This window comes from Rana temporaria, chromosome 1, assembly GCF_905171775.1.
Source record: "Rana temporaria chromosome 1, aRanTem1.1, whole genome shotgun sequence".
NCBI classification, from domain to species: domain Eukaryota; kingdom Metazoa; phylum Chordata; class Amphibia; order Anura; family Ranidae; genus Rana; species Rana temporaria.
In genome coordinates, this window is record NC_053489.1 from 513,303,604 (window position 1) to 513,315,734 (window position 12,131).

General features: G+C 44.0%; 1 protein-coding gene across 1 annotated transcript in view; it reads right to left on the reverse strand.

Annotated features, from left to right (window-relative positions):
• Window positions 1-12,131, reverse strand: part of RNF150 (ring finger protein 150) — a 184,649-nt gene that overhangs the window by 12,617 nt on the left and 159,901 nt on the right. The window contains exon 6 of the mRNA XM_040331348.1: window positions 1,186-1,393. Coding sequence (XP_040187282.1) covers window positions 1,186-1,393 — 208 coding nt within the window. The remainder of the gene's footprint in view (window positions 1-1,185; window positions 1,394-12,131) is intronic.

A 12,131-nucleotide genomic window follows, 5' to 3' on the forward strand; every position in this document is an offset into this window, starting at 1 on the left:
ACGTACTTGCGCCCGGTGCATAATATACGTGGTTTGCGCAAGTCGTACGTCCGGTGTAAAGTTATTTCCCATATATGAGGCGCAACCCATGCAAAAGGTATGGACCAGGGAACACAAGCCGTCATATTTTACGTTGTTTACGTTGGACGTGAATATGGCTGGGCGTAGGTTAGGTTCATGCCGTAGGCAGTGATCGGTCGTATCTTAGGCAGTTGTTCCGACGTGATTCTGAACATGCGCAGAAGGATGCGTCTACGTCCCAGCGCATGCGCAGTTGGCGATTCGTATCTGTCTGTCGCTCGGCCCATCATTTGCATGGGGTCACGCCTCATTAGCATGGCTCACGCCCACTTCCACTTACGCCGACTTACGACTTGGAAACCCAGCACAGATTTGGCAGCACTGGCTTTGTGAATCCAGTGCTTGCCTCTCTGCGCTGCGTCGGCGTAGCGTAAAGAAGATACGCTACGGCGGCATAAATATGCGCCGATGTCTGTGAATCCGGGCCTATATCTTTTCTCGAAGTGGAACCACTGAACCCTATTAATTAATTATTAAGTTAATCTCTTGGGAAAAAATAAATGTTGATTCCTTGTATTTCACAGTAAAAAATTGTATGATTGTAAACTTTTTGCAATTACCTATATTTCAGGATGATTAATTCTTAAAATGTGTCATTATCATCAAAGTTATAATAATAAAGACAATACACACAACTTTGTATTTTTAAGACCTCAGCATAAGTACATTATATGAATATTACATCCTACAATATGTGCTGAATTGGGAAGTCATAACAATCTGCTGTCATAAAGGTTGTACAATAAAAGTAGCCTGTACGAGTATAGAACTACGATGATTTGGACTGGTGACCTGTAAATGACATTATTTATTTGAACTATATAGGAATTTAAGCAGGGCACTGCCTCAGAGGGCTCATCAGGCACAGAGACTGACAATATACTATTCAATGTAACCATTTGCTCCTATAAAAGAGGCTATATACTTCTCATTGCTACAATGACCTCAATCTTTAAAGTAATGGGAAAGCTCCAACTCTAAAGTGAGAAAACCCATAAATATTTCAGAAATTATAGGCATTTATAATGAGTCTATAATAAAGAAAAGAAATACGGACTGCCCAGATGTTTTTGTTGATCCTGGATGTTAAAGAAGTGTACTCACTGCTTGCTGTATAGCTGACCTCGCCGACCTGTGGTAGTACATCTGCATCTTGGATAACTTGTAACAGACCCACTGAGCGGACAATGGGGTCAACACCTACAGAACTCTCATTCACCGTTACATCGCTGGCTCCTGTAATTTGATTGGTTGGTGGTCCTACAGACCCTTCAAAGTCTGGAGTAATATCATCCAAGCAATCTGCATTAGGCTGTGTGGGAAAAAAAAGAGAACATATTTAGGATTTCATAATGCTTTTTCCACAAAACAAGCCTGTAGAAAAAAAATGGGATTTTTGTACTCATTGTAAAATCCATTTCTTTGCAGTTCACTGAAGGACACAGGGATTAACACACCATTTACAATCCAGGCCTGACATGTTAACCCTTGTTAGGACAAACTGTATCCACATCTAGTTTACAACTGATAATGAAGATCTGCCAGCACAGTACTGGTTAATTACGATGCAAAATATCAATTATGGTACTCTCTTAAAGCAGAGTTCCACCCAGAAATGGAACTTCCGCTGATTGGATTCCTCCCACCCTCTGGTGTTAGATGGTAGAATGAATTTGGAGAAGGCGGAGAGCAATATAAGATGCTTATATGTGTTAAGAATACATACTTGAATAGATTTTTTTTCTTTTAAAACTGAGTTTAGTGCCGCTTTAAAATTAGACTCCATGATACAATTATTTCTCTCATACAATGTGCATTCAGAGTAAAAGTCGTGTGGTTAAAAAAAGAATACTTATTAGTCATCAACAAAATCAGTGATATAAGACTTTAAAATGTTAGTTATGAAACTTTCTGACGTTGCCCAAATGATCAATCACATGCTTATGCCCTGTGGTAAAAGAGCGGTTTTACAGAAGGAAAGCTCCTTCCTCTTTGTTTTCATATCATACAAACCGAATTCCAAAAAGTAGTCCCAGTAAAAGCAGAATGGAATGATTTGCAAATCTCATAATCCCATATTTTATTTACAATAGAAAACATATCAAACGTATATATGTAAAAAATGTACTATTTTAACCACTTAAGACCCAGACCTTTAGGCAGCTAAAGGACCCGGCCAGGTTTTGCGATTCGGCACTGCGTCGCTTTAACAGACAATTGCGCGGTCATGCGACGTGGCTCCCAAACAAAATTGGCGTCCTTTTTTCCCACAAATAGAGCTTTCTTTTGGTGGTATTTGATCACCTCTGCGGTTTTTATTTTTTGCGCTATAAACAAAAATAGAGCGACAATTTTGAAAAAAAAATGCAATATTTTTTACTTTTTTCTATAATAAATATCCCCAAAAATATATAAAAAAATAAATTTTTACTCAGTTTAGGCCGATACGTATTCTTCTACCTATTTTTGGTAAAAAAAAAAAATCGCAATAAGCGTTTATTATCAAAATATGTGATAGTTGTATAGTTGCATTTTTAATAATATTTTTTTTTTTACTACTAATGTTGGCGATCAGCGATTTTTTTCGTGACTGCGACATTATGGCGGATACTTCGGACAATTTCGACACATTTTTGGGACCATTGTCATTTTCACAGCAAAAAATGCATTTAAAATGTGAAAATTACAATTGCAGTTTGGGAGTTAACCACAAGGGGGCGCTGAAGGGGTTATGTATGACCTCATGTCTGTTTCTAACTGTAGGGGTGTGTGGCTGTAGGTGTGATGTCATCGATTGTGTATCCCTTTAAAAGGGATCACACAATCGATGCCGCCGCCACAGTGAAAAACGGGGAAGCTGTGTTTACACACAGCTCTCCCCGTTCTTCAGCTCCGGGGACCGATCGCGGGACTCCAGCGGCGATCGGGTCCCAGAGCTTCGGACCGGGTCGTGGGCGCATGCCCCACGGCTGGGTACTAGCACAGGACGCACCTGTACGTGCATGTGCCCAGCCATGCCATTCTGCCAACGTAAATGTGCAGGAGGCGGTCCTTAAGTGGTTAAGAAGAAAAAATAAGGTAATTTTGAAATTGATGTCAGTGATACATGTCAAAAAAGTTGGGACAGGGCAACAAAAAGCTGGCAAAATAGAACCCCAATTCCCCAAAAATTGGGACAGGGCCATGTTTACCATGGTGTCGCATGGCCCCTTGTTATAACACTCGGTAAATGTTTGGGAATGGAGGAGACCAGTTGCTGGAGTTTTGGTATAAGAATGTTGTCCCATTCTTGCCTGAGCAAATGATGCTCTAAAATCTGAATATATCTTTCAGCATTGATGGTGCCTTTCCAGGTGTGTAAACTGTTCATTCTATAAGCACTAATGCACCCCCATACCATGACAGATGCATGCTTTTTAACTGATAAGTCAAAAGTATTATTTCTTCTGTTCGGAGGACACAGCGCCAATAGTTGCCAAAAAAGAATGTCAAATTTCGATTTATCTGACTGTTGCAAATTTTTTCCCTTTGCAACAAGCCATTTAAAATGAACTCTGGCCCAGAGAAGATGGCAGAGTTTCTCAATCATGCTCAGATATGGCTTTCTCTTTGCATGATAGAGCTTTACCTTGCATTCTTGCATGGCACATGCATCTGTGTTCACAGACAGTGATTTTTAGTACTTCGGGTAAAATAAGTAATTTTTTTTTAGGTACATACATTTAGAAAAGGTGCTATTGACATGAAATTTCCATCAAATGTTGGTAACAGCCCATGCAATCCATACTTACAAAGAAACCAAAACAAAGAAGTTCAGAAATGAAGTTATGTGTACTAAAGTGGAATGACACAGGGGGCCAGATCCACAAAAACCTGACGTAACTTAAAAAATCCAATTTAAGTTACACTGCCTTAAAGTTTCTACCTAAGTGCCTGATCCACAAAGCACTTATCTAGAAATTTCAGGCTGTGTAACTAAAATTCCGCCGGCGCAAGGCGTTCCTATTCAAATGGGGCGAGTCCCATTTAAATGAGGCGCGCTCCCGCGCCGGCCGTACTGCGCATGCGCGCCCGCCGTACTGCGCATGCGCGAAGTTACGTTACGCCGAGTTTTGAGGATCGCGACGGCTTAAAGTTGCGTCGGGGATAAAAAAAATGACAGCGGCATGCATTCCTGAGGGAGAACTCCATGCCCATTTTCAAAGAAAAAAACGGCATGGGTTCCCCCCCCAGGAGCATACCAGGCCCTTAGGTCTGGCATGGGTTGTAAGGAGACCCCCCCACGCCGAAAAATTGACGTAGGGGGTCCCCCTACAATCCATACCAGACCCGTATCCAAAGCACGCTACCCGGCCGGCCAGGAAGGGAGTGGGGACGAGCGAGCGCCCCCCCCCTCCTGAGCCGTGCCAGGCCGCGTGCCCTCAACATGGGGGGGTTGGGTGCTCTGGGGCAGGGGGGCGCACTGCGGGCCCCCCCACCCCAGAGCACCCTGTCCCCATGTTGATGAGGACAGGACCTCTTCCCGACAACCCTTGCCATTGGTTGTCGGGGTATGGGGGCGGAGGCTTATCGGAATCTGGGAGTCCCCTTTAATAAGGGGGCCCCCAGATACCGGCCCCCCACCCTAAGTGAATGGATATGGGGTACATCGTACCCCTATCCATTCACCTGGAGGCAAAAAGTAAAATGTAGTAAACACACAACACAAGGCTTTTTAAAATAGTTTATTATTCTGCTCCGGAGGCCCCCCCTGTCTTCGTTATTAGCTCAATTACCAGGGGGGGCTTCTTCTTCCACTCTCCGGGGGTCTTCTCCGCTCTCCGGGGGTCTTCTCCGCTCTCCGGGGGTCTTCTTCCATCTTCTCCCCTCTTCCGCTCTTGACTCGGCGAACCCCGGTTCTTCTTCAGCTCTCCGGTGCCTTCTTCTTCAGCGCTGGCTGCCTGCTATGTTTGTGTGTTAGCTCGATTTCAAACAGGCAGCCGGCGCGGTCTTCTGTGGCGTCATCTTCTCTTCTGGTCTTCTGTTCTTCCGATGTTGCCTCGTCGCCTGTTGTCGCTGTAATGATGGAAGCGCGCCTTGCATCACATTTATATAGGCATCACCGTCCCATCATGCTCCGGTAGGTACCCACGTGGTGGGTGCACGTGGGTAGGCACCCACCACGTGGGTACCTGCCGGAGCATGATGGGACGGTGATGCCTATATAAATGTGATGCAAGGCGCGCTTCCATCATTACAGCGACAACAGGCGACGAGGCAACATCGGAAGAACAGAAGACCAGAAGAGAAGATGACGCCACAGAAGACCGCGCCGGCTGCCTGTTTGAAATCGAGCTAACACACAAACATAGCAGGCAGCCAGCGCTGAAGAAGAAGGCACCGGAGAGCTGAAGAAGAACCGGGGTTCGCCGAGTCAAGAGCGGAAGAGGGGAGAAGATGGAAGAAGCCCCCCGGAGTCCGGAGAAGACCCCCGGAGAGCGGAGAAGACCCCCGGAGAGCGGAGAAGACCCCCGGAGAGTGGAAGAAGAAGCCCCCCCTGGTAATTGAGCTAATAACGAAGACAGGGGGGGCCTCCGGAGCAGAATAATAAACTATTTTAAAAAGCCTTGTGTTGTGTGTTTACTACATTTTACTTTTTGCCTCCAGGTGAATGGATAGGGGTACGATGTACCCCATATCCATTCACTTAGGGTGGGGGGCCGGTATCTGGGGGCCCCCTTATTAAAGGGGACTCCCAGATTCCGATAAGCCTCCGCCCGCAGACCCCGACAACCAATGGCAAGGGTTGTCGGGAAGAGGTCCTGTCCTCATCAACATGGGGACAGGGTGCTCTGGGGTGGGGGGGCCCGCAGTGCGCCCCCCTGCCCCAGAGCACCCAACCCCCCCATGTTGAGGGCACGCGGCCTGGCACGGCTCAGGAGGGGGGGGGGCGCTCGCTCGTCCCCACTCCCTTCCTGGCCGGCCGGGTAGCGTGCTTTGGATACGGGTCTGGTATGGATTGTAGGGGGACCCCCTACGTCAATTTTTCGGCGTGGGGGGGTCTCCTTACAACCCATGACAGACCTAAGGGCCTGGTATGCTCCTGGGGGGGAACCCATGCCGGTTTTGTTTTTTACAAATTGCCGTGGAGTTCTCCCTCGGGAAAGCATACCAAATGCCGTCGCTGGAATGGGCCTTTACAAGGTGTTACTAACTTTACACTTTGTAAAACGAGCCCTAATTTTACACTTGCAAAATAACACTTACGGCGCAAAAAGGAAGCTAGAAAGCTTTGTGGATCGCCTTAAGTGCTAATTTGCATACTAGCAACGGCATTTCGACTCGAAATGCCCCCAGCGGCGGATGCGGTACTGCATCCTAAAATTAGGCAGTGTAATTCAATTACACATGCCGGATCTTCTGTGTAACTTTGGAAAAAGCCTTTTGAGGATCGTTTCCAAAGTTACACACAGACTGAACAGCAGTTAAGTCGGAGTATCTCTTTTGAGGATAACCCCCAGGGTTATTAAACACATTAAGAAAGGGGGGTTGCAAAAAAGGCATGGCTGAAACCGATCAGTAATTAAAAAGCAATCCTGTCCCTTGTCAGTGCAAACTAATATCAGCTGGTTCAGTCCCAAATGATGGCCTATAAAAAGGGTCCACCAAGGTTTCAAACAACAAACATCTCATGATGGGTAAAAGCAATGAGCTTTCCCAAGACCTTCACAACCTTATTGTTGCAAAACATACCAATGGCATTGGTTACAGAAGGATTTCTAAACTTATGAATGTTCCTGTGAGCACTGTTGGGGTCATAATCCGGAAGTAGAAAGAACATAATTTCACTATAAACTGGCCACGGCCAGGTGCTACTTGCAAGATTTCTGACAGAAAAGTGAAAAGAATTATCAGAAGATTTGTCCAAGAGCCAAGGACCCATTTGTGAAGCGCTCCAGAAAGATCTGGAAGTAGCAGGTACAATTGTTTCAAAGAAAACAATAAATAATGCACTCAACCGTCATGGCCTGTATGCACGCTCAACACGCAAGACTCCATTGCTGGAAAAAAAAGGATGTTGAAGCTTGTTTAAAGTTTCCTGCACAACATTTAGACAAGTCTGTTAAATACTGGGAGAATATAGTCTGGTAAGATGGGAGGAAAATTGAACTTTTTGGATGCTATAATACTCACCATGTTAGGAGGTCAAATGGCACAGCACACCACCCCAAAAACACCATACCAACAGTAAAGTTTGGAGGTCGGAACTTCATGATGTGGGGCATAGCTTCAGCTTATGGTACTGCTGAACTTCATATAATTGAAGGAAGGAAGAATGGAAAAATGTAATTCTTGATAAAAATTTGCTGCCATCTACCAGGATGATGACGATGAAACAAGGGTGGACATTTGAGCAAGACAATGATACCAAACACAAAGCAAAGAAAACTCTCAATTGGCTTCAAAGAAATAAAATAAAGCTGCTAGAATTGCTCAGCCAATCACCTGACTTGAACCCAATAGAAAATCTACGGAAAGACGTAAAGATCAGAGTTCATAGAAGAGGCCCACGGAACCCTCAAGATTTGAAGACGGTTTCTGTGGATCAATGGGCCAAAATTACACTTGAGCGATGCATGCGACTAGTTTCTCAATACAGTAGGCATCTTGAAGCTGTCATTACCAACAAAGGATTTTGTACGAAGTATTCAATAAATTTCAGTTAGCGTGTTCAATACTTTTTCCCTTTGTCATTTAATTTTATTACATATAACTTAATTTCTGAACTTATTTGTTTTAGTTTCTTTGTATGTATGAATTGCATGGGTTATTACCGACATGTGGTGAACATTTCATGTCAATAGCACCTTTAGAAATGTATTTAGAAAAATGACGTGTGCAATACTTATTTTACTCTCTGTTTTCCTGAGCCCATGCAATGATGTCCATCACAGAATTGTGCCCGTTTTTAATGCAATGCTATCTGAGGACCATAAGATTACAGGCATCCAATACTGCGTTTTGGCCTTGTCCCTTGCACACACAGATTACCGTATTTATCGGCGTATAACACGCATTTTTCCCCCCTGAAAATAGGGGGAAAATCACGGGTGCGTGTTATACACCGATAGTGCACCTCGGACTCGGAGCGGAACGAGTGCCGCCGGAATTCACCGAGCCGTCATCTTCCGTTTACTTGGCTCTGACGTCACACACACAGTCCAGCCTCCACCACCGGCATTGGACCAGTGTTCTGTCAATCACAGGAGCTGGTCCAATGCTGATGGCGGAGGCGGGACTGTGTATGTGACTGCAGACGCCAAGTGAACAGGAGAGGACGGCTGTATGAGGAGATGGCGAGTCTGCAAATGGGCATCAGGCTGCAGAGGGACACACAGGCTGATGGCGGAGGCGGGACTGTGTATGTGACTGCCGACTCCGATTGAACAGGAGATGATGGCTGTACAAGATGACGGCTGTATGAGGAGATGGCGAGTGTGCAAATGGGCATCAGGCTGCAGAGGGACACATAGGCTGCAGAAGGACACTGAACATTATTTTGCTTCTAAGTTGTTTATTTTTATTTTTTTCCCTGAAAATTCTCTCTTAAATTGGGGTGTGTGTTATACGCCAGCGCGTGTTATATGCCGATAAATACGGTAATTCAGATCCTCAGAATCTTTTGATTATATTCTGAACTGTAGATGATGATACATTTAAAGCCTTTGGAGTTTTACATAGAGGAACATTATTCTGAAATTGAGACAATTTTTAGTCGCAGCTTTTTACAGATTGGTGAACTTCTGCCCATCTTTACTTCTGAGACACTCTGACTCTCTAAGAGGCCCTTTTATACACAATATGTTACTGAACGGTTCCAAATTAACCAAATTAGTTGCAAAATGTTCTCCCAGCTTTTTTTTTCTTCTTAGTACCACTTAATTTGCCAGCTTGTTGCCCTGTCCCAAATTCTTTGAAACATGTTGCTGCCATCAAACATATCAAAAATGGACAATTGATATGTTTTCTATTTGGAATTAAGGTTATAATAATCACTGAAAGCCCACAATATTTCCCCTTTACAGTTTGCTGCATAATAGTGTATGCTATGCAAAAAAACTGGAACCCAGCTAATCACTACTATATAATACGAATAAGCCTCAACCTTAGAATATGTCCTTAGAATATGTCCTTTATTTACTAAAGCCTTTATATGATGAACAGACTGGATATAGTCTATAAATTCATATAGAATTCAGAAGTCAATGCGTCAAATTCACAAGTCAGCACATACATTTAAGGATTCATTAATCAAAATTGGTCCAAAAGACAGGGTGTAATGCCTTAGGAAAACTGACATGTCCCTGGGGTTTTGTCTAGCTGTGAATATTGCATGGAAAGAACACCTACTGATTTAGAAGATTTATTTCATTTGTATGATTTCTCTTGCTTGGCAAAACAGCAAGAGGTCTGCAGATGCTTTGCAGATTTAATACAGGCATTAGATAATGAATATGGTTTTAAAACAGCATGAATTCTGGGGATTATTACTATAATGGAGTTAGATTTACATTTGTCCTGCACTTAGAATGGCAGTCTCTATGGACACATCTCTTATAAGGTGAGTCTATCTTAAATTTGTTAGCACAATAAAGGGATGAGAGGAACATAAAAAAACTGATTATTACAGTGAGGGAAAAAAGTATGTGATCCCCTGCTGATTTTGTACGTTTGCCCACTGATAAAGAAATGATCAGTCTATAACTTTAATGGTAGGTTTATTTAACCTCTTCCCTACCGGGCCATTGTAAAGTGACGCCGGCAGGAACCCTCCCTCGATCCGGGTGGACGTCATATGACGTCCTTTGTTCCCGGCGATCTAGGGAGCGCACGCGCACCCCTGGCAGCACCACTCGTGACCCAGGCACTCGCGATTGCCGGTGATCACGGCAGGAGTGTGGATCTGTGTGTGTGAGGAGACTGATGCTGTGTTCCCAGTACAGAGGAACACACATCGGTCTCCTCCCCTTGTGAGTCCCCTCCCCCCTACAGTTAGAACACACTTTAGGGAACATTTTAACCCCTTCAGCGCCCCTTAGCGTTAACCCCTTCCCTGCCAGTCACATTTACACAGTAATCAGTGCATATTTATAGCACTAATCGCTGTATAAATGTGAATGGTCCCAAAAACGTGTCAAAAGTGTTCGATGTGTCCGCCGCAATAAAAAAAAAAAAAATCACAGATCGCCGCCATTACTAGTAAAAAAATTAATAAAATAAAAATGCCATAAATCTATTACCTATTTTGTAGACGCTATAACTTTTGCGCAAACCAATCAATATACGATTATTGCGATTTTTTTTTACCAAAAATATGTAGAAGAATACGTATCGGTCTAAACTGAGGAAAAAAAATGTTTTTTCTTTAAAATGTTATATTTATTACATAAAAAAGTAAAAAATATTTAGCCAGATTCAGAGAGGTTTACGCCAGCGTATCAGTAGATATGCCGTCGTAACTCTGAATCTGCGCCGTCCTAAATTTAAGTGTATTCTCAAATTAAGATACACTTAAATCTAGCTAAGATATGACTGCGGGCGCCGTCGTATCTTAGCTGTCTATTTAGGCCGGCCGCTAGGGGCGTGTACGCAGATTTACGCCTAGAATGCGTAAATCAGCGAGATACGCCTATTCACAAACTTACACTTGCCCGTCGCAGTAAAGATACGCCGTTTACGTAAGGCGTAAAGTTAGTCCAACAAAAAGCTGGCCTAGCCAATGTTAAGTATGGACGTCGGTCCCGCGTCGAATTTTTAATTTTTTACGTCGTTTGCGTAAGTCGTCCGTGAATGGGGCTGGGTGTCATTTACGTTCACGTCGAAACCAATAAGTCTTTGCGGTGTAATTTGGAGCATGCGCACTGGCATATGTCCACGGACGACGCATGCGCCGTTCGTAAAAAACGTCAATCACGTCGGGTCACGATTCATTAGCATAAAACACGCCCACCTCTTCACAATTTGAATTAGGCACGCTTAGGCCGGCACATTTACGCTATGCCGCCGTAACTTAGGACGCAAGTGCTTTGTGAATACAGCACTTGCCTCTCTAACTTACGGCGGCTTAGTGTATATGCGATACGCTACGCCTGCCTAACGTTAGGCTCTCGTACCTGAATCTAGATAATTGTGTTATTTTTTTTTAAATTGTCGCTCTTTTGTTTATAGCGCAAAAAATAAAAACCACAGAGATGATCAAATACCACCAAACTAAAGCTCTATTTGTGGGGGGGAAAAAACAAAGATTTAATTTGGGTACAGTGTTGCATGACCGCGCAATTGTCATTCAAAGTGCAACAGCTCTGAAAACTAAAATTTGGTCTAGGCAGGAAGGGGGTGAAAATGCCCTGCATGGAAGGGGTTAAACAGCTGCGAGAGACAGACTAACAACAAAAACAAACAAAACAAAAAAAAGTTATACATTGATTTGCATTTTAATGAGTGAAATAAGTATTTGACCCCTTCGCAAAACATGACTTGGTACTTGGTGGCAAAACCCTTGTTGACAATCACAAAGGTCAGACATTTCTTGTAGTTGGCCACCAGGTTTGCACACATTTCAGGAGGGATTCTGTCCCACTCCTCTTTGCAGATCCTCTCCAAGTCATTAAGGTTTTGAGGCTGACGTTTGGTAACTCGAACCTTCAGCTCTCTCCACATATTTTCTATGGGATGAAGGTCTGTAGACTGGCTGGGCCACTCCAGGACCTTAATGTGCTTCTTTTTGAGCCACTTCTTTGTTGCCTTGGCTGTGTTTTTTGGGTCATTGTCATGCTGGAACACCCATCCATGACCCATTTTCAATCCCCCTGGCTCAGGGAAGGAGGTTCTAACCCAAGATTTGACAGTGCGTGGTCCCATCTATCGTCCCTTTAATGCAGTAAAGTTGTTCTGTCCATTTAGCAGAAAAACACCCCCGAGGCATAATGTTTCCACCTCCATGATTCTTGGTGGGGCATGGCGTTCTTGGGGTCATAGGCAGAATTCCTCCTCCTCCAAACACAGCGAGT